The 23,056-nt window shown below is 49.7% G+C and overlaps 1 protein-coding gene across 7 annotated transcripts in view; it reads left to right on the top strand.

Annotated features, from left to right (window-relative positions):
* The window catches only part of rcan2 (regulator of calcineurin 2), a 644,130-nt gene that overhangs the window by 513,371 nt on the left and 107,703 nt on the right, over positions 1-23,056 (top strand). Inside the window, exon 5 of one of the 7 annotated variants that reach the window (XM_072499096.1) lies at positions 22,289-22,802. The exons of the other annotated variants lie outside the window; for them this stretch is intronic. Coding sequence (XP_072355197.1) covers positions 22,289-22,392 — 104 coding nt within the window. The 3' untranslated portion in view covers positions 22,393-22,802. Of the gene's footprint in view, positions 1-22,288; positions 22,803-23,056 lie in introns of those variants that run through there. 7 annotated transcript variants of the gene reach the window in all.

The following is a 23,056-nucleotide window of genomic DNA, read 5'->3' as shown; positions in this document are numbered from 1 at the left end:
CAAAATTAATTGATCGTGGTTTACTGCAACATTACAACATTTTCTTGTATCATCCCTGTATCATCCCTCACTTCTGTAGTTCATGCTTTTCTAGATGTCACACAATTGGCTCAAATTACTTTTTAGATTTCTGCCCCCTCCTTTCCCTCCTCTTTCTCATCACTTTCTCTTTCCCTCCAACTTCTCAGCATTTTACATTTCCACCTTGTCTTGCCTGCTTTATCCAAGTTGAGAGCGATCTGCTGCACTTATTGTGCTTTCTCTCCTAATTAGAATTTCAGGCCCAAGGTATCCATTAAATAAATGATGAGGAACAGTTGTTTATGGAGAAATAAACTCCTCCACATTCAAGCAAGTGGGCTATGAGCACGAGCATAACTTGGCAATCACGGATCATTATCATCATCATGTGGTTTAAATAATTACAAAAACCATTGTAGACCTTGAATAAAACATTTCGTAAGAGTTTTTCCCATTGTTTCAACTTTACTCTCCTCGCTGGTCTGGGGCATCATGGTATGTAAAGTTTTTACTGAACCAGCTGTTCAGATAAATAATTGTCTCTTTATACTAACAGAATGATTACTTCATTCATTATTTGTAATCTACTGGTTTGCACCCAATGTACTTGTCAAATTCTCCCAGAGTTAGTGGTTTTATACAATGATTTTTAAAAAATATGTGGTCATGTCATTGTGTGTCACTGAGGGAAGTATTTTTAACATGAAATACATGCCTCCTCATGTGATGGCAAGATCTGGTTATTAACTTGAGTAAATGGTAAGGCTGCTCTTCACTCTTTAGGTACAGATTTTGTGAGAATACGCTTGAGATCAATCCCTGCTGTATCCAAATCTGGTAGATCTTGATTTGGGTTGGCATTGGGGTGCAACATTTAGTTTCAGCGCCTTTTAAGTTTATAAAAAATATATTTTTATTCAAATTTTCAACATTTGTATAACGAATAAACACAACCCTTCCCCCCCACCCCCCTCCGAACCACTCCCCACCCCTTGAAGGCAACCAGATCCCCAAAGTCTAAGATAAACAAACCCCATCTCTTGTGGAACCCCTCATCTGCCCTTCTCAGAGCAAATTTCACCTTCTCCAAATACAGGAACTCCATTAGATCCCTCAGCCACACCAAGGCACAGAGGGGAGATGCTGACCACTATCCCAACAGGACCCGTCTGCGAGCAATCAACGAGGTGAAGGCTAAGACATCTGCCCCTCACCTGTCTACAACTCTGGCAGGATTGGCATCCCGGATATGACCTCCAGGATCCCGGCTCCAAATTCACGTGCAGAACCTCAGACATGGTGCTGAAAACGAACCCTAAAATTTGAAAGCTTCTGAAAGGACCATAACATATGGACATGATTGGCTGGGCCCCTCCCACACCACTCGCAGCTATCCTTCACCCATCACCCCCTTAACTGGCTTATCCTCACCTTCGTTAAGTGCGCCCTGTACACGATTTTGAATCAACCCCAGCCTCAAGCATGAGGGTGAGGCATTGACCCTTCGCAGCACTTCGCACTTTAATCCCTCCTCCAATACTATTTCTAACTGTTCCTCCCACTTGGCCGTACTTGTAGCACAGCAGTTAGCACTATTGCTTCACAGTGCCAGGGACCAGATTTTGAAGTTCCACACCAGCATACAGCTGAAGCCCCCCTCACACTGGAGCCCAAACTTTACCCCCAACTCCTCAGCATGATCTGTACAGGTTGGGTGAGTGGGCAAATCAATGGCAGATGCAGTTTGGATAGATGTGAGGTTACTCACTTTGGAAGCAAAAACAAGAAGACAGATTACTACCTGAATGGCTCTAAATTGGGAGAGGGGAGTGTGCAGGGGGACCTGGGTGTCCTTGTGCACCAGTCGCTGAAGGTAAGCATGCAGGTGCAGCAGGCGGTAAAGAAGGCAAATGGTAGGTTGGCCTTCATTGCGAGAGGTTTCGAGTACAGGAGCAGGGATGTCCTGCTGTAATTATACAGGGCTTTGGTGAGGCCACACCTAGAATATTGTGTGCAGTTTTGGTCTCCTTTTCTGAGGAAGGATGTTCTTGCTCTCGAGGGGGTGCAACAAAGGTTTACCAGACTGATTCCAGGGATGGCGGGACTGTCAAATGAGGAGAGATTGTCTAGGTTAGGATTGTTCTCGCTGGAGTTCAGAAGAATGAGGGGAATCTCAGAGAGACTTATAAAACTCTTAACAGGACTAGATAGGGTGGATGCAGGGAGGATGTTCCCGATGGCGGGTGCATCCAGAACAAGGGGGCACAGTCTGAGGATTCGGGGTAGACCATTTAGGACAGAGATGAGGAGACACTTCTTCACCCAAAGAGTGGTGAGCCTGTGGAATTCGTTACCACAGGAAATAGTTGAGGCTAAGACATTGAATACATTCAAGAGGCGGCTGGATATGGAACTTGAGGTGAATGGGATCAAGAGTTAGAATAGAATAGAATAAAATTTACAGTGCAGAAGGAGGCCATTCGGCCCACCGTGTCTGCACCAGTCTGAACCGTGTCTGCATCAGCCATGATTGAATGGTGGAGTGGACTCGATGGGCCGAATGGCCTTACTTCCGCTCCTATGTCTTATGTCTTATGGTCTTATGCACCGGCCCTTGGAAAACGCACCCTACTCAAGCCCACACCTCCGCCCCATACCGTAACCCAGCAACCCCACTCAACCCCCTTGGACACTAAGGGCAATTTAGCATGGCCAATCCACTTAACCTGCATATCCTTGGACTGTGGGAGGAAACCGGAGCTCCCAGAGGAAACCCATGCAGACACAAGGAGAACTTGCAGACTCCGCACAGACAGTGACCCAAGCCATGAATCGAACCTGGAACTTAGAGCTGTGAAGCAATTGTGCTAACCATTGTGCTACCATGCCACCCAAATTATGGGAAGAAAGCAGGATTAGACTATTGAGTTGGACGATCAGCCATGATCGTGACCAATGGCAGGGCAGGCTTGAAGGGCCGAATGGCCTCCTCCTGCTCCTATTTCTATGTTTCTATGTAACTCCACCTTACGAACCGCCCGTCCAAAAGCAGATCTTTCATCTCTTTCATCCATCTGTCCTCCTATCCCCGGAACCTCGCATCCATCCTCCCTGGCTCAAACCCATGGTTCCCTCTTGTCGGCATTATCCTCGAACCTTCCCTCAACTTAAAGTGCTGTCAGAATTGCCTCCAAATCTTCAGCGTGACTCCCACCACAAGACTACCTGAGTACTTCCCTGGGGCAAACGGTAGCGGTGTCATTGCCAGCTCCCGCTACCCGACCCTTTACAAGAACCCACCTCCACCCGCACCCACAAAGCCTCCGTCTCTCTACTCCAGCCCCGCACCTTCTCCGTGTTCATTGCCCAGTAATGACATAACAAGTTCGGAACCGTTTTAGTTTTATTCGTTTATGGGATGTGGGCGGTTCTGGCCGGGCCAGCATTTATTGCCCATCCCTGAGGGCATTTAAGAGTCAATTACATTCCTGTGGATCTGGAGTCACAAGTAGGCCAGATCAGGTAAGGATGGCAGAGCTCCTTCCCTAAAGGATATTAGTGAACCAGATGGGTTTTTACGACCATCGACAATGATTTCATGGTCGTCATTAGACTTTTATTTCCAGATTTTTATTGAATTCAATTTCCACCATCTGCCCGGGCGGGATTCGAACCCAGGTCTGCCCCAGAGCATTACCCTGGATCTCTGGATTACTAGTCCAGTGACAATATCGCTTCACCACTGCCTCCCCACTCCGTGGCCATCTTCCCTGTCCACACAAACAATGAAACCAGCCTTTCCACCCCACTAAAGAATGCCTTTGGCAGAAAGACTGACAGACACTGAAACAGAAACAGGAACCGTGGCAGAATGTTCATCTTTACTGCCTGCACTCAGCCTGCCAGCAACAAGGGGAGACTATCCCATCGCACAAAAACCTACTTCATCTTCCCTAACAGGCTCGTGAAATTAAGCTTACAAAGTCATGCCCAGTCCTGCGCCACCTGCATCTCGAAGTGGGTTGTCGCTACCCGGAATGGCAAAACTCCTACGTTTGCCTCTGTGCCTGGAAAACACACCACAAAATCGCTTTTCCCTAAATTTAACTTGTACGGCGTAAACGTCCCAAATGTCTTTAGCAACCCCATTATATCCTCACTGACGTGCTCGTGTCCGAGATGTACAGCAGCAGATTGTCCACATACAGAGACACCATATGCTCCATCCCTCCCCCTCACAATCCCCTTCCATAGGGCAGCACGGTAGCATAGTGGATAGCACAATTGCTTCACAGCTCCAGGATCCCAGGTTCGATTCCTGCTTGGGTGACTGTCTGTGCGGAGTCTTCACCCTCTCTCCGTATGTGCGTGGGTTTCCTCCGGGTGCTCCGGTTTCCTCCCACAGTCCAAAGATGTGCAGGTTAGGTGGATTGGCCATGATAAATTGCCCTTAGTGTTCAAAATTGCCCTTAATGTTTGGTGGGGTTACTGGGTGATGGGGATAGGGTGGAGGTGTTGACCTTGATGCTCTTTCCAAGAGCCGGTGCAGACTTGATGGGCCGAATGGCCGCCTTCTGCACTGTAAATTCTATGATAATCTATGATAAGTCCGAACCCCTCAGCGCAATGGCCAAGGACTCAATCGCCATCCCTGCCTCGTTCCCCAAAATAGTGGAAAGTACCCCGAATTCATATCGTTTGTCCACACACATGCTGTCAAATCCTTATATAACAATTTTCCCCATGCCACAAATTTCGGCCCAGTCCCAAACCTCTCCAGCATCACAAACAAATAACTCCACTACATTCTGTCAAACGCCTTCTCTGCATCTAATGCCACCACCATCTCCAACTCCCTTCCTCTGCCGGAGAAAGCAGCACAACCATCAGCAGTCGCACATTCAGCAACAGCTGCCTGCCCTTGATGAACACCTTGTGGTAATACCAGGTATTGCGGTACCTGAGAGGTGGATGACCATTGGCTAGACCCAGGAGTCTACCATTGGCTGATGTACATAGCTCCGCCCTGAGAGGCAGAGTATAAGAACCGATGCCGTCCCAGCAGCCTTCACTTTCTGTATCGAAGCTGCTGGGGAAGAGTTCTAGCAGATTAAAGCCTGTTAGTTATGACTCACCTTGTCTCGAGGGTAATTGATTGCGCATCACACCTTCTGATTCTCCTCCACCACCTTCGGGAGGCACTCCTCCAGCCCCACCGCCAACACGTTTGCCAATATCTTAGCATCCATGTTCAGTATAGAAATGGGCCTGTATGACCCACACTCCACTGGATCCTTCTCTTTTTTAAGTAATAGTGAGATGGATGTCTGCCCCATTATCTCTGGCAATATTTCCCCTAACCATCGCATCCTCAAACATTTCTACCATCAGTGGTGCCAGATTCTTGAATTTTTTATAAAATTCCACAGGAGACCCATCTGGCTCTTACCTGATTGCATCTTCCCTATCGCTGCCTGCACTCCTTCCACTCCCATTGGTTCCTCCAATCCCACCCTCTCCTCCTCCCCCACCTCTGGACACTACAATCGCTCCAGAAATTCCCTCATTTCCAACTCTTCCTCCGGCGGCTCTGATTTGTACAAGCCCCCACAAAAGTCTTCAAACACCTTATTCACCTGCTCCAGCACCACCACCAACCTCCCGTCCCACTCCTTATCCACACAGTCTCCCTCCCTGCTGCCTGCCGATGGAGCTGGCTCACCAGCAATCGACTGGTCTTTTCACCATGATCATGGATAAGCCCGCTCACTCGCCTCAGTTGCTGAACCGTCCTCCCTGTGGGTAGAAGCTCAAACCTCACCTGCAACTCCCTCCTCACCAAAAGTCGCTGCTCCAATCCTCCACACATCTCCCGTCTACTTCCAAAATCTACCCTATCAGCTGCTCCTCCCGCACCTCCCTATTGACCTTTGTCTTGAATGAAATGGCCTCGCCCCTCACTACCACCTTCAACACCTCCCAGACCACCGACATCGAGACCTCCAGATTCCAGTTAAACTCCAAATACTGCTCAATCACCTTCCCCATTTTATTGCAAAAGTTCGGGTCTGCAATGAAACCCAGATCTAGCCTCAACTAGAGGCCTCTGAGCTGGACCCTTCTCCAAGACCACATCCACACTGTGCGGCGCATCGTCCGATATCACGATTGGCAAATACTCTGCCTTCTTCCCCATGAGAAATTCGATCCTTGGGTACACCTTATGCACCGGCGAAAAGAACGAGTACTCCCTATCTCATGATGTAAAACTCTCCATGGATGTACCCCTCCTATCTCCCTCATGAACCTGTCTCTCCACCCCCCCCCCACCCCCTGATGGGGCTTGCGAGCGTGGCCGGGATCTGTCCCCCTTCGGTTCTAACACCATATTCCAGGCCCCACACCCTAATATCACCTGGCGAGTATCCAGATCCAGTATGGCCACGAGCATTTTCCTCACAAACCCAATGTCGCCCCAGTTTGGGGCATACACACTAACCAGCACCACGGCCGGGATTCTCCCTTCTGGGGACTAAGACCCTACGCCATCCAGAAAACTGGCAGGAATCACTCCGAACTTTTTCTTTGAAAGTCCGGGGTGATTCGCTGTCCTCAAGGGGGCCAGCAGGGCCCCGGCGTGCGTCCCTCAGCTCTGGCTGCGGGCAGGGCCCTGCTGTGCAGACCGCAAGGCCGCTCATGCGCGCAGCAGCCATCTTCGCGCCGGCCCCGTGCAACATGGCGGCGCCCTACAGGGGCCCGGCACGGAGGAACATAGGTCACCCTCGGAATGAGCACGCCTGCCGATCGGTAGCCAGAACCAGAACGCCGAGGTCCGCCGGGTGGGACCACATGTGAACCACGCCGGCGGGACTCGGTGGGCACTTGGCCCGTCGAGCGAGGAGAATCGCCGCGGGGGCCGCTTTCAATGGCCCCCGTTGATCGCGTGCGTGTGACTGGCAGCGATTCTCCTGTCACCGGAGAATCGTGTGTCAGCATGGGAGCCTATTTGGGATATTCTACACCCCCGTGCCGAGCCCGATTTCGGCACGGAGGGGCGGTGAATCCGTCACTATCAGGTACCTGCCCCCTTGGTCCGCCATCACCTTCTCCATCTGGAACCTCATCTATTTACCGACCAGAATCGCCACTCTCTGGGCTCTGTCAAAGCCCAAATGAAACACCTGGCTCACCCAACCCTTCCTTTTATTTTAAATTTAGAGTTCCCAATTATTTTTTTTTTCAAATTAATGGGCAATTGAGAGTGGCCAATCCACCTACCCTACACATCTTTGGGTTGTGGGGGGTGAAACCCACGCAGATATGGGGAGAATGTGCAACTCCACACGGACAGTGACCCAGGGCTGGGATACGAACCCGGGTTCTCAGCGGCACAGTCCCAGTGCTAACCACTGTGCCGCAGGGCGCCCTTCACCCAACCCTTCCTGAGCTTCATCTGGTCCTTCACCCTTAAATGGGTCTCCTGTAACTGCACCAGCTCCATTTTCAGACCCTTCACCGTTCTCCCCAATCCTCCCACCTTTCACATCACCACTCTGGCGGGGGCTGTTACCACCCCCCTCGCCCTTCCTACCCACCTTGACCATACCCCCAGGCCCCGCCTAGTAGCAAGACCCAGCTCCAGCCCTAGTCACCGTCACACCCTTCGCCCCCCACCCCTCTTCCCAGAAACTCCCCAACCACTTCCTCTTGAAAACTCCTCACCCAGTATCATCCCCACCCAAAACCATTCACACCTCCAAGCCTATCGGAACCTGCCCATACTGGTGCCAATGACTGCGGCCCCTCCTCCCACCTTGCGCCCGTTCACTAGCCAACACTGCGTTTGCTAGCATGGCAGCCCAACTTCAAAGCCCCCACACCCACTCCCTCCAAATTCCCAACACGCTACATCCAAACAAGCTCCCAAAGCTAACAAACCAATCCCAACTATCCTCCCCGAATCACCCCAACCCAAACATCTTTTACACAAAACAGTTAACCATGACATCCATAAAGGAAAAACCCAGTCAAAAACCTTTAACATTCAAACCCTGTCCAGTCACAGGCCTTCTGCTTCACCGCCTTAGCCTCCGCTGCTGTCTCAAAGTAGTAATCCCTGCCGGTATGTGTGACCCTTAGCTGCGACGGATAGACCACAACAAACCGCACATTGCATTTATACAACGGCCCCTTGGCCCGCTTGAAGGTCGCCCGCCTCCTCGTCAGCTCTGTCGTCAGACTCTGGTACATATGTATACCGTTGCCGTCCCGCACCACCTCCTTCATCTACTTTGCCCACCTCAGCACCTTCTCCTTTACTTGAAAATTGTGAAAGCAGATGATCATAGCTGTTGGCGATTCATTCATTCTTGGTTTCAGCTGGAGCTACCAGTGGGCCCTGTCCAATTCGTAATGGGACGTGTCCTCTCCCTCCCCCATCAACATCATCATAAGAATCTCGGCAAAGTAGTCTGCAGGCTTCCAGCCCTCCACTTCCTCAGGCGCACCCACAATCCTCAAATTCTGCCTTTGTGACCTGTTCTCCAGGTTCTCTACTTTGGCTCTTGGCCCTCTCTGCCACCTTCCACAACTCCTCACCCATTGAGTTGAACTGGTCGCTATGCAGTGACAATGCCTACTTCACTCCTTCATTTCCTCTCCTTGCTCCTGCACCGCTGTCAAAGTGTTCACCAACTCCTCTCTTATGAGGGCAAGGATCTCACCCACCCACTCCTCAAGCGAGTACATCGGGCAGGATTCTCCATTGCCCGACGACCGGGCGGAGAATCGGCTCAGACACCCAAATCAGGGCCGCCACCGGGTTGACGCCGGTCAGCCATGCTCCGCCCCCTCGCCATCATTACAACGGCGTTGGCGCGATATCGGCCGGTCCACCCGCGATTCTCCAGCCCCGATGGGCTGAGTTCCCACAGGACATGTGTAGTCTCAGTGGTCGGGAACCCAGCGTGGCGACTGCAGACTTTGTCCAGCGCCGCCACACTCGGCCGTAATGTGCCGCTGGTTGGGGGGAATGGTGGCGGTTGGCCAGAGGCTGGCCTGTGGGATCACGGATGGCAGGTCGGGTCCGCACATGGCCGGCGACATGCTGTACGGCGCGACCGCTGCAGATCGTCAGCCTTGCTCATGCGCGGCCAGTGACCCGGCCATTCTCTGGCCGTTTTCAGCGCTGAGCTGGGCGTTTCACCCGGTGCCGCTGCTAGCCCCTCACTGGTACTGGAATCGGTGAGGGGTTCGCGCCAATATTTGTGAGTAAATCTCCCGCGGATTCTCCGTTCGAGCCGGCACTTAGCCGCTGAAATGGCGAATCCAGCCTATCATCTCTGTCCGATGCCTTTCATAATGTTTTGAGTAGCAAAGATCAGTGGGAGACTAGAGGACTGGGAAATCATAATAGTAGGAATACTAAAAGAAATAAAACGGGAAGTGAAAACATTAATGGTAAGCGATGCGGCAGGTTGTTACAGGAAGATGTGGGTTCGACGACAAGGAAAATTAGGAGAAAGGTTAAGAGGAAATATAACTTAGGAGAGGTTACTGAGCGAGGTGTTAAGATTAAGAACAGAGGTAAAAAAGCCAACATAAGTGTACTTTACCTGAATGCTCGTAGTATTCGGAATAAGGTAAATGAGTTGATGGCGCAAATCATCGTGAATGACTATGATTTAGTGGCCATTACTGAAACATGGTTAAAGGATGGTCACGACTGGGAGTTAAATATCCGAGGGTATCAAACTTTTCGGAAGGACAGAGTGGATGGTAAGGGAGGTGGTGTAGCTCTGTTATTTAAGGATGACATCCGGGCAACAGTAAGGGATGACATCGGTGCTACGGAGGATAAGGTTGAATCCATTTGGGTGGAAATCAGGAATAGTAAGGCGAAAAAGTCACTGATAGGAGTAATCTATAGGCCACCAAATAGTAACATTATGGTGGGGCAGGCTATAAACAAAGAAATAACAGATGCATGTAGAAATGGTACAGCAGTTATCATGGGGGATTTTAATCTACATGTTGATTGGTTTAACCAGGTCGGTCAAGGCAGCCTTGAGGAGGAGTTTATAGAATGTATCCGCGATAGTTTCCTCGAACAGTATGTAATGGAACCTACGAGGGAACAAGCGTTCCTAGATCTGGTCCTGTGTAATGAGATAGGATTGATTCAGGATCTCATAGTTAGGGATCCTCTCGGAAGGAGCGATCACAATATGGTGGAATTTAAAATACAGATGGAGGGTGAGAAGGTAAAATCAAGCACTGGTGTTTTGTGCTTAAACAAAGGAGATTACAATGGGATGAGAGAAGAACTAGCTAGGGTAGACTGGGAGCAAAGACTTTATGGTGAAACAGTTGAGGAACAGTGGAGAACCTTCCAAGTGATTTTTCACAGTGCCCAGCAAAGGTTTATACCAACAAAAAGGAAGGACGGTAAAAAGAGGGACAATCGACCGTGGATATCTAAGGAAATAAGGGAGAGTATCAAATTGAAGGAAAAAGCATACAAAGTAGCAAAGATCAGTGGGAGACTAGAGGACTGGGAAATCTTTAGGGGGCAACAGAAAGCTACTAAAAAAGCTATAAAGAAGAGTAAGATAGATTATGAGAGTAAACTTGCTCAGAATATGAAAACAGATAGTAAAAGTTTCTACAAATACATAAAACAAAAAAGAGTGGCTAAGGTAAATATTGGTCCTTTAGAGGATGAGAAGGGAGATTTAATAATGGGAGATGAGGAAATGGCTGAGGAACTGAACAGGTTTTTTGGGTCGGTCTTCACAGTGGAAGACACAAATAACATGCCAGTGACTGATGGAAATGAGGCTATGACAGGTGAGGACCTTGAGAGGATTGACATCACCAAGGGGGTAGTGATGGGCAAGCTAATGGGGCTAAAGGTAGACATGTCTCCTGGCCCTGATGGAATGCATCCCAGAATGCTAAAAGAGATGGCTAGGGAAATTGCAAATGCACTAGTGATAATTTACCAAAATTCACTAGACTCTGGGGTGGTCCCGGCGGATTGGAAATTAGCAAACGTGACACCACTGTTTAAAAAAGGAGGTAGGCAGAAAGTGGGTAATTATAGGCCAGTGAGCTTAACTTCGGTAGTAGGGAAGATGCTGGAATCTATCATCAAGGAAGAAATAGCGAGGCATCTGGATGGAAATTGTCCCATTGGACAGATGCAGCATGGGTTCATAAAGGGCAGGTCGTGCCTAACTAATTTAGTGGAATTTTTTGAGGACATTAACAGTGCGGTAGATAACGGGGAGCCAATGGATGTGGTATATCTGGATTTCCAGAAAGCCTTTGACAAGGTGCCACACAAAAGGTTGTTGCATAAGATAAAGATGCATGGCATTAAGGGGAAAGTAGGAGCATGGATAGAGGATTGGTTAATTAATAGAAAGCAAAGAGTGGGGATTAATGGGTGTTTCTCTGGTTGGCAATCAGTAGCTAGTGGTGTCCCTCAGGGATCAGTGTTGGGCCCACAACTGTTCACAATTTACATAGATGATTTGGAGTTGGGGACCAAGGGCAATGTGTCCAAGTTTGCAGACGACACTAAGATAAGTGGTAAAGCAAAAAGTGCAGAGGATACTGGAAGTCTGCAGAGGGATTTGGACAGGCTAAGTGAATGGGCTAGGGTCTGGCAGATGGAATACAATGTTGACAAACGTGAGGTTATCCATTTTGGTAAGAATAACGGCAAAAGGGATTATTATTTAAATGATAAAATATTAAAACATGCTGCTGTGCAGAGAGACCTGGGTGTGCTCGTGCATGAGTCGCAGAAAGTTGGTTTTCAGGTGCAACAGGTGATTAAGAAGGCAAATGGAATTTTGTCCTTCATTGCTAGAGGGATGGAGTTTAAGACTGTATAAGGTGGTAGTGAGGCCACACCTGGAGTATTGTGTTCAGTTTTGGTCTCCTTACTTGAGAAAGGACGTACTGGTACTGGAGGGTGTGCAGAGGAGATTCACTAGGTTAATCCCAGAGCTGAAGGGGTTGGATTACGAGGAGAGGTTGAGTAGACTGGGACTGTACTCATTGGAATTTAGAAGGATGAGGGGGATCTTATAGAAACATATAAGATTATGAAGGGAATCGATAGGATAGATGCGGGCAGGTTGTTTCCACTGGCGGGTGAAAGCAGAACTAGGGGGCATAGCCTCAAAATAAGGGGAAGTAGATTTAGGACTGAGTTTAGGAGGAACTTCTTCACCCAAAGGGTTGTGAATCTATGGAATTCCTTGCCCAGTGAAGCAGTAGAGGCTCCTTCATTAAATGTTTTTAAGATAAAGATAGATAGTTTTTTGAAGAATAAAGGGATTAAGGGTTATGGTGTTCGGGCCGGAAAGTGGAGCTGAGTCCACAAAAGATCAGCCATGATCTCATTGAATGGCGGAGCAGGCTCGAGGGGCCAGATGGCCTACTCCTGCTCCTAGTTCTTATGTTCTTATGTTCTTATGAGAAGAGCCGTTCAAACTCCCCAACCATCACTTCAGCCACCCTTTTCACCGTGGTGGGTGTGGCCCCACCCAACGAGCTCTCTCCTGCCTTTTTGTCTCCTGCTGAACTCGTCGCTATGTTTGACAGCGGACTTCCACTCATTTCTTTTCTTCCTGGGTTCTTTTTTCAGTTTTTGACATTCTTGAAATGCCTCAGACTTTCCCACAACTTCTCACCTAAGAATGTTCCCAAAATCTGGGTGTAAAGAGTCTATTAAAGACAACTCTGGCAGGAGCCACCAAACATGCGACCTCCACCTACATGCCGCAACCGGAAGTAAGTTACTTATCTACTCCCAATCTCTATCAGGCAGAGGCCAACAATAGTTTCTGTGGTAATCCCCACCATATTCAAATAGGCAGAAGATGCTGATGATTTTATGATTTTCTCGCATTGCGGAGCCTTGTCCACTCGGGTCATATATCATCCTACTAATGAAGAATGGTACTTAGTTAATGTTTATGATGCATATCATGTATAATCTATCAGCTTTTATACACAAAATCTATGTAGCAACAAAACTTAACCTATTGAGTCAACTCTTAAGGTCTTAGCATGGCTAAATAGTTTGTGGAAAGATTGACCATTTTTATCCCAGTAGATACCAACACTGCATCATTTTCTCTTTCACTCGGTTGCGATGCTATGAACCATTCTTGCTCAAACCCTTGCCACTGCCATTAATGCAGCCAAGAGGCCAGTCTTGCTAACCAGGACTCGTGTGTAGTTAAATTTCTGCAACCTGGCCTTAACCTTAATTATTTTACAGTCCAGCCAAAAGTTAATGAGTATATACTCAGAAAAAAGAGGGACCCCTGAATGAAAATGTTGGGCGCAATCAAACGGAAAAGTTTCAAGTGTCATTTGTAGTGGGTATTGTTGGGAGTTTCTCCCCTGCTCTGTCGACGAGTTCTCCACCGCTCCTAAACACACTGAGTCACTTTATGGGCACTGGGAAGTTTCTCCCAGGTCAAGGCCACACTTAGAACGATTTTCATCACTGGGGAGCTGAGTCCCTGGCCAGACTGGCTCCTCAGAGATCGGGCTACCATTTTGAAAGGGTGCCCTGATCTCGTAAGCGGGCTTGTGGGTCCCCCACACCCCCTACCCACTGTCTGCCGCCACACACATGGGGCATTGCCAAGGTGCCAACGTGCACATAGGTATCTGAGCCCCCCCACCCGCCACATCGGTATCTGGGGGTCCCACCTCACCTCCCCAGGACAATCATCAGGAGCTCCCTCACCACTGCGAAAGTATCGCTGACATCCCCCCCCCACTCAGTGCCCACTCCCCACCCCCGCAAGTTGCCACCTCACAGCTTGCTCGCTGCCCCTTCCCTCCCCACCACACATAAATGGAATCCCCTTCCCCTCAATGGGGCTCCCATGAGTGCCTACCCCTGGCACTGCCGTCCAGAACAGGTTGCCCCCCCCCCTTATTAACCCCGCCCTCATTCCCGCACCTCACCCCCCCCCCCCCCTCAACAATCCCCTTCAGCCACCCCCATTTCCCCCTTCAGGCCCCGCCCCTTGGCAGTGGCAACCTGGCACCTTGCAGTCCAAGGGGTTGGAAGGTGCTAGGTACCCGCTCACAATTGTTAGGGCACTGCCTGGGCATGCTCCTCTCCCCCAGGGGCTGTAATACCTTTGCGCACCCAGAGGGAGCCTCTCAACTAAATCCCGGTTTTAAAAAGCTCTTGTAAATGTCGGTGAAATATGAATGTTTAGTGAGGAGGGAATCATGTGGTGGGAGGCCTGTTAATAATATTAAAATTTAGTATCATCCATTTAAAAGAGTTTCCCACCACATTTTCTGCCCGCGTTGCCATTCTTACTGATGGCGATCACGGCCTGAAAATCACCCCAAAGTTGAGGGCTCTATTGTGGAATGCATTGGCACTGGGTGCACTGTAATTGTGAATGAGCCCAGCAAGCCTTTGTTGTGTATCTTTACTGGAAAATGAATCACTGCTCTGGGATGCTTGAGCATATATGTCACTCATTAAACTGTTTTAAAGACTGCTGTTCCCACCAAGGTCATGTTTGCCATCAAACATAAGTGCCTCTGGGCCCATTAACAAATACCATTAGCAGTCAGAGTTCTATTTTAGGAGCATTGTGAGCTTGTTGGTGAGGATCAATCCCTGTTAAATAAAGGGAAGGGGGCGTTTAAATTATTGGAGGGAGTTTTTGCATGCAATGCGTTTGGAAATGAAAGGCTCCATAAAAATGAGACTTCTGTTCCCATTTGGCAATATGTCTAACAAAAATGCATTGATTTGCCAATTTCTCTGTTATAGCAAAGAAATGTTTGTTTATTGCACATGTTGTGAAGGGTCACCTAACTGATTTTGCCTTTAGATAAAGGGTAACTGGGTATAAACTTGCAGAATTGGTACATAACAAGCAAATTAATATCAATATAGGAAAGTATAATGTGGAGAATTTTGAAAGTGTTCGTCAGAATGTACATCGATAAGGGGAGGGATTCTCCATTGCGGAGTCTAAGTGCTCCCACCAGCGGAGAACCCGGAGTGGTTCCCGTTGGTGCTAGGAGAGACCCCGATGGACCATTCCATGGCATTTGGAAAAAACATTTTTGGAAATCGGCTTCTCCATGCCATTCTGTGGCAGGTTGGGGTCTGCACTGCAACTGAGAGGGACGGGCCCTAATCTCCGGACAGTCCAGGACCTCTGAGATCAAAGTGCCATTTTTAAACAATGCTCTGATCTCAATCAGCTGCCTCCCCCCACCTCCCGGACGGCAGGCAGGGTATCACCCCAGCCTAATCATTGGCAAGGCACCCCCTTCACTCAGAGCCCCCCATGAGCCCCTCCAGGCCCCCTATTCATCCCCCCCTCATTCCCCCAACCCAGCCCCCCAAGACCTCCCTTCAGTCCCGCTACATTTTCTCTTAAGGCCCCATCCCTTGGCAGTGCAAACCTGGCACCTTGCAGTCCGAGGGGTGGCAAGGTGGTAAGTGCCACCTCAACAATTGTCGTCAGGGTGCCAAGTGGGGTCCTTCGTGGGAGATGAGTGGATCAGGGGAGGGCTTATTCTCCAGGAAAGAACGGCTTTGGGGGCTGCCACTTCACTTTCTATGAAGCACTCAAGATCAAAGAGGCAGACTCATAAAATGAATAGCGGTTAGAGAAACAGCTGCTACCCTGACTTAATGGCTCCTAAAAAAAACCAATCTGATTCATTGTTTTGAAGGTTCAGCGAGATATCAATCATGATGCTTTTAAAAGGCAATGGAGTGTGAAATTCAATGTAAACAATCCAGTTCAAAGCAATCAGGCTCCTAGACTTACATACTGCCTTCAATACTTCAAAAGGCAATGAAATTGCATGTATGGAAACCACTTCAAAGGTTTGCACCACTTTAAGGGAATTACTGTTACCTTCACCTCACAGACTTGGCGTACTGACTGACCTTTCAAAGGTTAAGGGGTACAGATGGGATCACTTTCACTTTGTTATGAGAGAACTTTTATTTTTCACATACTGACTTAGGGCGCGATTCTCAGGCCTTGTGGCGCTCTCGCTTGAATGAAACAAGGCTGGTAAATAATGGGAGAGACCAAAAACAAGAACCGCGACAGGAGCCAAACAGTTGCGATGCAAACCGACCTGCTCCCGTAGATGAAGGAGGGATCCCACTGTAGTGTGCGAGAAACCAATTTTCACCACTTAAGTTCTATTTCCATACATATCCAAGGGCCTCCCGTGATTCATCTGCCTCCCCAGCAAGTGGTCATGCTAGCACCACTTAGTAATCCTTTTGAAAAACGTGAGCCTGGTGGAAGGGCTTCTGTGAGGAGCTGAGGAGGTGAGTAGCCATCTTTGCTCACAGGCAAAGAGCCCAGGGATGCTGTGCTTGCAGTCCCAGTGCTCGGCATGGTGGTGGGGGAACCTCGGCTGGGGGGAGGGGGGGCATCCTTTGCAGTGGTGGGCCGCCATGCGAAGGGTGGGAGGGGGTGCAGGGGGAGGCAACATGCACAGCCCACCATGCCAACTTCTGGATCATGTTCCGGGTACCGCATTGCAGAAGAAAGTGACAGAGGCTTCATACTGCTTGTGGTCAAGGGTTTTTAATGTGTCACAATTGTCCAACAATTCCCCACTCTCCCGATGGTGCCGCCCCACTCACCCTACCACCCCTTCATACCACCAACCCCTGATCCACTCTCACCCACTACCTAACCCCTCTCCCCCCCTCATCCAGCGCCCTCAATGATTCTCAGTGTGCTTAACCTTCCTTGCTCTGCCGCTACATCTAGGTATGTCCCGTGGCCTTCGATGTTCCTGGCGGGCGTCCTCTGGGGGCACTAGGGGCCAGAGCGACCCAGCACACTTGTCGCTGGCACTTGGACAGCCATGCCGCCCTGGCCTGTGTGCTGACTTTGAGGCACAACCTCGTCAGATGGGTAGAATTCAAGGGAGCTGGAGGCCACCATCCGCACTGCATGGGATGGGTCCGGGCTGGCATCCAGCACCCTCTCCTCTTGTTCTGTCCCCATAGGGCCCTGGGGTTCACCTTGGGATGGAGAGGAAGCTGGTTTGAGCCGCGGGTGCCCCAGAATCAGTCTCTGCCAGCGATGGCAGCTCCCCAATGTCTGCACCATTGTGTTGATGCCCTCGGCGATTATCTTCGGTGATTGGGCCGTGTTCTGCATGACTTGGCAATGCCCACTGGGACAAGCCCTCAGCGCCTTGGCCATTCCCATCTGAGAGCGGGACATGTCCCGCAGACCTCATCAAGGCCAGGCTGGTACTGGTCACATCCCTAGTGCGTCGGACATTCTGACGGGGCCATCAGCCATGGCCGTCACCGACTGCGCCATGCCTTGGACACCTCCACTAATTGTGCTGATGTCATGCACCAGACTCCCCACTGCGGTTGCCACCCTAGCAGTGTTGGCCTCGTTGCCACTCATTGCCAGTGACGTGTCCTACACCAGTAGCCTCTGGGATTCCTCCAATAGTCTATGGACCTGCTGGAGTGTCGCTGACATCTCCCTCTGAATGTCCCGGCTGCTCCCTAACGTCTCCATCAGCTCCAGGTAACCCTGTTCCAGAGGCTCAGCATCAGGCTGGGACCCAGGTTGGTCCTGGGATCCAGCAGACCTCCAAATGCTGTCTCACCTGCGGGTTCCTGTGTTCTCCTGATGTAACTCAGCAGCTGTGTGGTGCTCACTAGATTATGGTCAGAAGCCTGACCACTAACATGTCCCACCGAGATACGTGTATCTGCGCTGGTGGTGGGGATGACAGCAGTGACGCGTCGATCATGGGATCCTCGGAGCTCTCCTCAGTGGTGTTCTCCTGGGGCAGGGGAGGGGCCACCCGGGATGGGCCGTCGCCGTTGGCTGCAGACCTGACGGGAGAATAGACATGTGGTCTGTGGGAGGGTTGGGTCAGTCAGTATGGCAATAACAAGTCACGTTTGACAGGTCCTCCGGATGGGGCCCGGTGGATCCTCTGACGTCTGCCAACCTCCACATTGGTGGCCATTCTTTCCTTGGCCACCCCAGTCACCTCCAGGGCCCATTCCTCGAAGGTGGTGAGGATTTGTATGACCGGCACCCCTCTGACAGTCTGGGCCCTCTCCCAGTGATTGTGGGAGACACAGAGGACATCGTCAGCCGCAGGCATGGTTCACAGTGGTGGTGCGGGGGATGGGGGGGCGTGATGGAAGGGTTGGGGGGTTGAAAAGAGACGGAGAGTGAAGGGAGTTTTGGGGGCCGTATGGAGGGTTGGGGGGATGAATGCTCGTGGGGGTGGGAAGGTCTCGGAGGGGGTTTTGGGGTCATTGGTGTCAACTCATCCATGCTGCCCGGCTTACCTCATTGATGTTCTTGTGACACTGGAGGTTAGTCCTCCTGGTCACACTTCCCGAGCTCACAGCCGCCACAACCTCTTCCCAGGCGACATAGGCTTCCCTGTGACTCAGCCTCCGGTCCCCTCAGGTGAACAGAACATCCCTCCTGTCCTCCACTGCATCGAGGGGTCTCTTGGGGCTGTTGATCTTGGTGCCATTGCTGCGAGCTGAGTGGAACTGGCTGTGCAGCTGCTGTTTAAGGGCTGCTCAACTTTGTTAGCAGGGGGTCCAGGTGAATCGGAGGGCGACCCTTCATTTACTGCGAGAAGTCCATGGGGCTTCGTTAAGTGGACCAATTAACATTGAATAGCCTTAGTGGGCCGAGCACTAGGGCACTCATGGCAGTTACCACTCGCCGTCACACTTAGAAATTTTTCTGGAGAATCGCGCCCTTAATGTTTAAAGGGTTTAGACGTTCAAATATGAACACTTACACTTTATTATTAGAGATGTGTATTAATGAGATAGGGGTACAGATGAGCACATTTCACTTTATTATGGGAAAACAAACTTTTAAACACTGACTGTTTAGTTTATGACTACAGGTAAGAACACTTTCATTGAATTATGGGCAAACTTTATTTTTTACACACTGAGTGATTTTAATGGATTTAAAGGCTGCAGATGGGGAGAGCAGTTAAAGGAACCCCATCCCAGGGAAGACCGCCGACTTGAGCCCCTCCAGCCCAGCACGAACGTCCCTGATTCCACCTCCCAGGAAGGACCCTCCCTCGGCACCCTGGAAGCTATTGTCAGGACGGTACTTCCCATCTTTCCAGCCTTCGGACTACAAGCCACCAGGCCCAGTTTCCTCAATACTTTCACCAATTCACGCCAGAGGGAATATCGACTGGGGGAGTGTCCTACCTGGTTTGTGAATGGCGTTCTGCCCAACAGTGACGTGTAAAATAGCCCTAATGAGCTATTTGCAATGTCCTACCGAGTTGGGGCGAGAGACTGGTGGGACGGGCACGAAAATTTGCGATTGGTTTGCTGCCCAACGTGAATCTTCTTTTTTGCCCCGCCACGGCATTCTCCACCCAATCGGGATTACGGATCTTAGCGGCGGCAAACAGAGAATCCCAGCCAAGATATTTCCGCATGTGGGGGAGATAAAATTTAGGGGCCATAAATATGAGAAATTCTCCAATAAATCCAGTCAGGAACTCAGGAGAAATGTCTTTACACTGAGAGTGGTTAGAATGTGTAACTTGCTGCCATAAAGAGTAGTTAAGGCAAATCAGTTGGAAACGTTCAAGGAGAAGCTGAATAAACCCATAAGGAAGAAAGGAATAGGTAGGGTCAGGTGAAGGCAGATGGTAGAGGCATATATGGAGCATAAACAGCAGAGGGACCAGTTGGGTAGAATGACCTGTTGCTGTGTACTATGTTCACTGTAACCTGTGCAAACAAATATAGGGGGATGTATTGCCTTGAGGTTTTTCTCTTTGCTCGTTTATAACCATGGTGGAAGTTCAGTGGGCAACCAGCTTGCATTTGTAAATGGGCCTTCTGCTGAAGTTACAGCAGTGCTGCCTATGATGCTCTGAGGAAATTCACTCCCAGATAGTCCAAAAATGTTTGAAATATCTAGTCCAATCAGCTTGCACCCACCATCAAAAAGATGTGGGTAGCGGGGGGGAGGAGGGGTCTCAGGCTATATTTACTTCAGGCAAAGGCTCATCAGCAAATAGGATTTCAATTTTGGGATTTTGAGATGCTGGCAGTGGACCTAGAGAGGATGCAAGTGCACATGCCATTCATCAATTTTACAGTCAACAGGCCTGGACAGGGTCATTGAATTCCTAGGCCAAGACTGAAATTAATGATGGATCAAGTAGTTTTTTGAATAAGTTGATTCATATGTATAATGGAAAATGCCTATGTAAACTTATCAAGCTAAACATTTGGGGGGAAAATCTCCAATGGTGTTTTCAATGACAACGGTAATACAACTACAGGAGACTCCATTGCTATTACTGTGTGACACATATTGGCCCAAAATGGGTTGTTACGGGGCAACAAATGGCACCAGCTGTTTATTAGATTTGCCCTTGATCATTTCATGTTAATGATATTTTGTACGGCAAGATGCTGGAAGTGTGAAATGGAAACAGGGCATTCAGTGAGCCACGCCATCAATATCTCCTGAGGGATTGTGAAATTCACAGTGCAAAAACTGAGAACAGGGGCGAAATTCTCCCCCAACGGCGCGATGTCCGCCGACTGGCGCCAAAAACGGCGCCAATCAGACGGGCATCGCGCCGGCCCAAAGGTGCGGAAGTCTCCGCATCTTTGGGGGCCGAGCACCAACATTGAGGGGCTAGGCCGGCGCCGGAGGGATTTCCGCCACGCCAGCTGGCGGAAATGGAGTTTGTTGCCCCGCCAGCTGGCGAAAATGGCGTTTGTTGCCCCGCCAGCTGGCGCGGAAATGCGGCACATGCACGGGAGCGTCAGCAGCCGCCGACAGTTTCCCGCGCATACGCAGTGGGGAGAGCCTCTTCCGCCTCCGCCATGGTGGAGGCCGTGGCTGAGACGGAAGGGAAAGAGTGCCCCCACGGCACAGGCCCGCCCTCGGATCGGTGGGCCCCGATCGCAGGCCAGGCCACCGTGGGGGCACCCACCCGGGGTCAGATCGCCCCGCGCCCCCCCCCCCCCCCAGGATCCCGGAGCCCGCCCACGCCGCCTGTTCCCGCCGGTAAACACCAGCTTTGAATTACGCCGGCGGGACAGGCAATTTCTGGGCGGGACTTCGGCCCATCCAGGCTGGAGAATTGAGCGGGGGGGTCCCGCCAACCGGCGCGGCCCGATTCCCGCCCCTGCCCAATCTCCGGTACCGGAGACTTTGGCGGGGGTGGGATTCACGGCGGCCAACGGCCATTCTCTGACCCGGTGGGGGTCGGAGAATGACGCCCCAGGTCTAAATGATGGTGGCAAAATTCAATGTCAGATTTTGTACAGAAAGAGAAATAAGGGGTAGGATTTACCCAGCAACCCGCCGTGTGTTTTTTGGCAGCGGGGTCTTCTGGTCCTGCTGTTGTCAACGGGATTTCACGTTGAATGCACCCCTCGTCACTGGGAAACCCGAGGCGGGGGGGGGGGGGGGGCGGCGCTGTCAGCGGGAATGGAAAATCCCGCCAGCATGAAGGGCCGGTTATTCCACCCAAAGAGAGGGAATGAAATGCTTGATTTAAAGAGGGAGATAAAGAGACAGGAAGGAAAATCAATTTTCAATTTAAATATATCTCGAACAACTAGAGAACCTGAATGAGACCTCACATTTGTATTAGATAACTTTCAGTGCAGGAAAGCTTGAATAGCAGTAATTAACATGCACCACATCATTAAAAAGGTACTTAGGCTGGAAATGATGCTACTTTTTTTGGCAAGTTTAGTTTGTATTTATCTCATGCCACCCAATGTGGAACCAGACAGTGAGGTGCCATTTTGTGAAGCTAACCCCAGTGGAACTCTGACTGCAATGTTTGGATTTCCGCATTTGTTCTCACCTGAGGTTGCTATGGTATTTATACAAAAATAACGGCAAACATAATTAGCCTCCCTATTATTTTGACAGCAAACATTGGATCACCTAATAACCTTTTGTTATTTAAAGAGGAGTTAATCAAAAATTCCAATCACAGATAGAATTTATTAACCATTTTCCTAGTCCAGAGCTTTGCAATCAGCATTCAGAAGTTAAATTTGGCAATACTTGGGTTCATAGTTGGGCACTTAGTTGGAATCAGAGCAATTGCTAATGAAGCCTTCTTTACAAGTTTGTTAGACAAAAGAATGATTGTTTTTTCACTTTTGATCTTCTCCACTGATTATTCTATTGATTCATAGAATCACTACAGTCCAGAAGGAGGCCATTCGGCCCATTGACTCTGCAAGAACCCTCCGGAAGAGCACCCTACCTAGGCCCTCATCGCCTCCGTAACCCCATCTAGCCTTTTGAGCATGACGAGGCAATTTAGCATGGCCAATCCACCTAACATGCACATCTTTGGACTGTGGGAGGAAACCGGAGCACCCGGAGGAAACCCACGCACTCATGGTGAGAATGTGCAAACTTCACACAGACCCAAGGTCGGAATCGAACCCGGGTCCCTCATGCTGTGAGGCAGCAGTGCTAAACACTGTGCCACCGTGCAGATGGATTTTAGAATTCTGCAGCATCCACCTTTGACATCTGACTTGTAAAATCTAGCATGCAATGTTTAAATTCTTCATCAGTGGTATCATTTGCTAACAAAAGGGGAAATTGAATGATCTTTCTCTTACTGCTGTCATTTGATCCTTTACATCAGTCCAAAAGCTAACCTTCTGGCTTTGACTCCTGTATATAATAATGTAATTGACTGAAATAAAACAAATTCAGCTTTGTACCTGACCTGGAAATGTGTCATCAGGCTCATTTTGTGACTTTGCTGGGGAGATTGCCACATCCACCGAGATGTGCAATAGAGTGAGGTATCCATGAGGAGACTGACTAAATCACAAAGTGATTTATTCAAACAACAACAAGGTAAAACTATATACAGGCATGGCAACTACAATACAGGTCTTTACTCATTGACTCCCAGGCTCACACTAAGGGTCTGCTTGCTCCCC

This window comes from Scyliorhinus torazame, chromosome 4, assembly GCF_047496885.1.
Source record: "Scyliorhinus torazame isolate Kashiwa2021f chromosome 4, sScyTor2.1, whole genome shotgun sequence".
Classification (NCBI taxonomy): domain Eukaryota; kingdom Metazoa; phylum Chordata; class Chondrichthyes; order Carcharhiniformes; family Scyliorhinidae; genus Scyliorhinus; species Scyliorhinus torazame.
The sequence above is the reverse complement of the archived record's forward strand: the minus strand, read 5'-3'. Positions and strand labels throughout refer to the sequence as shown.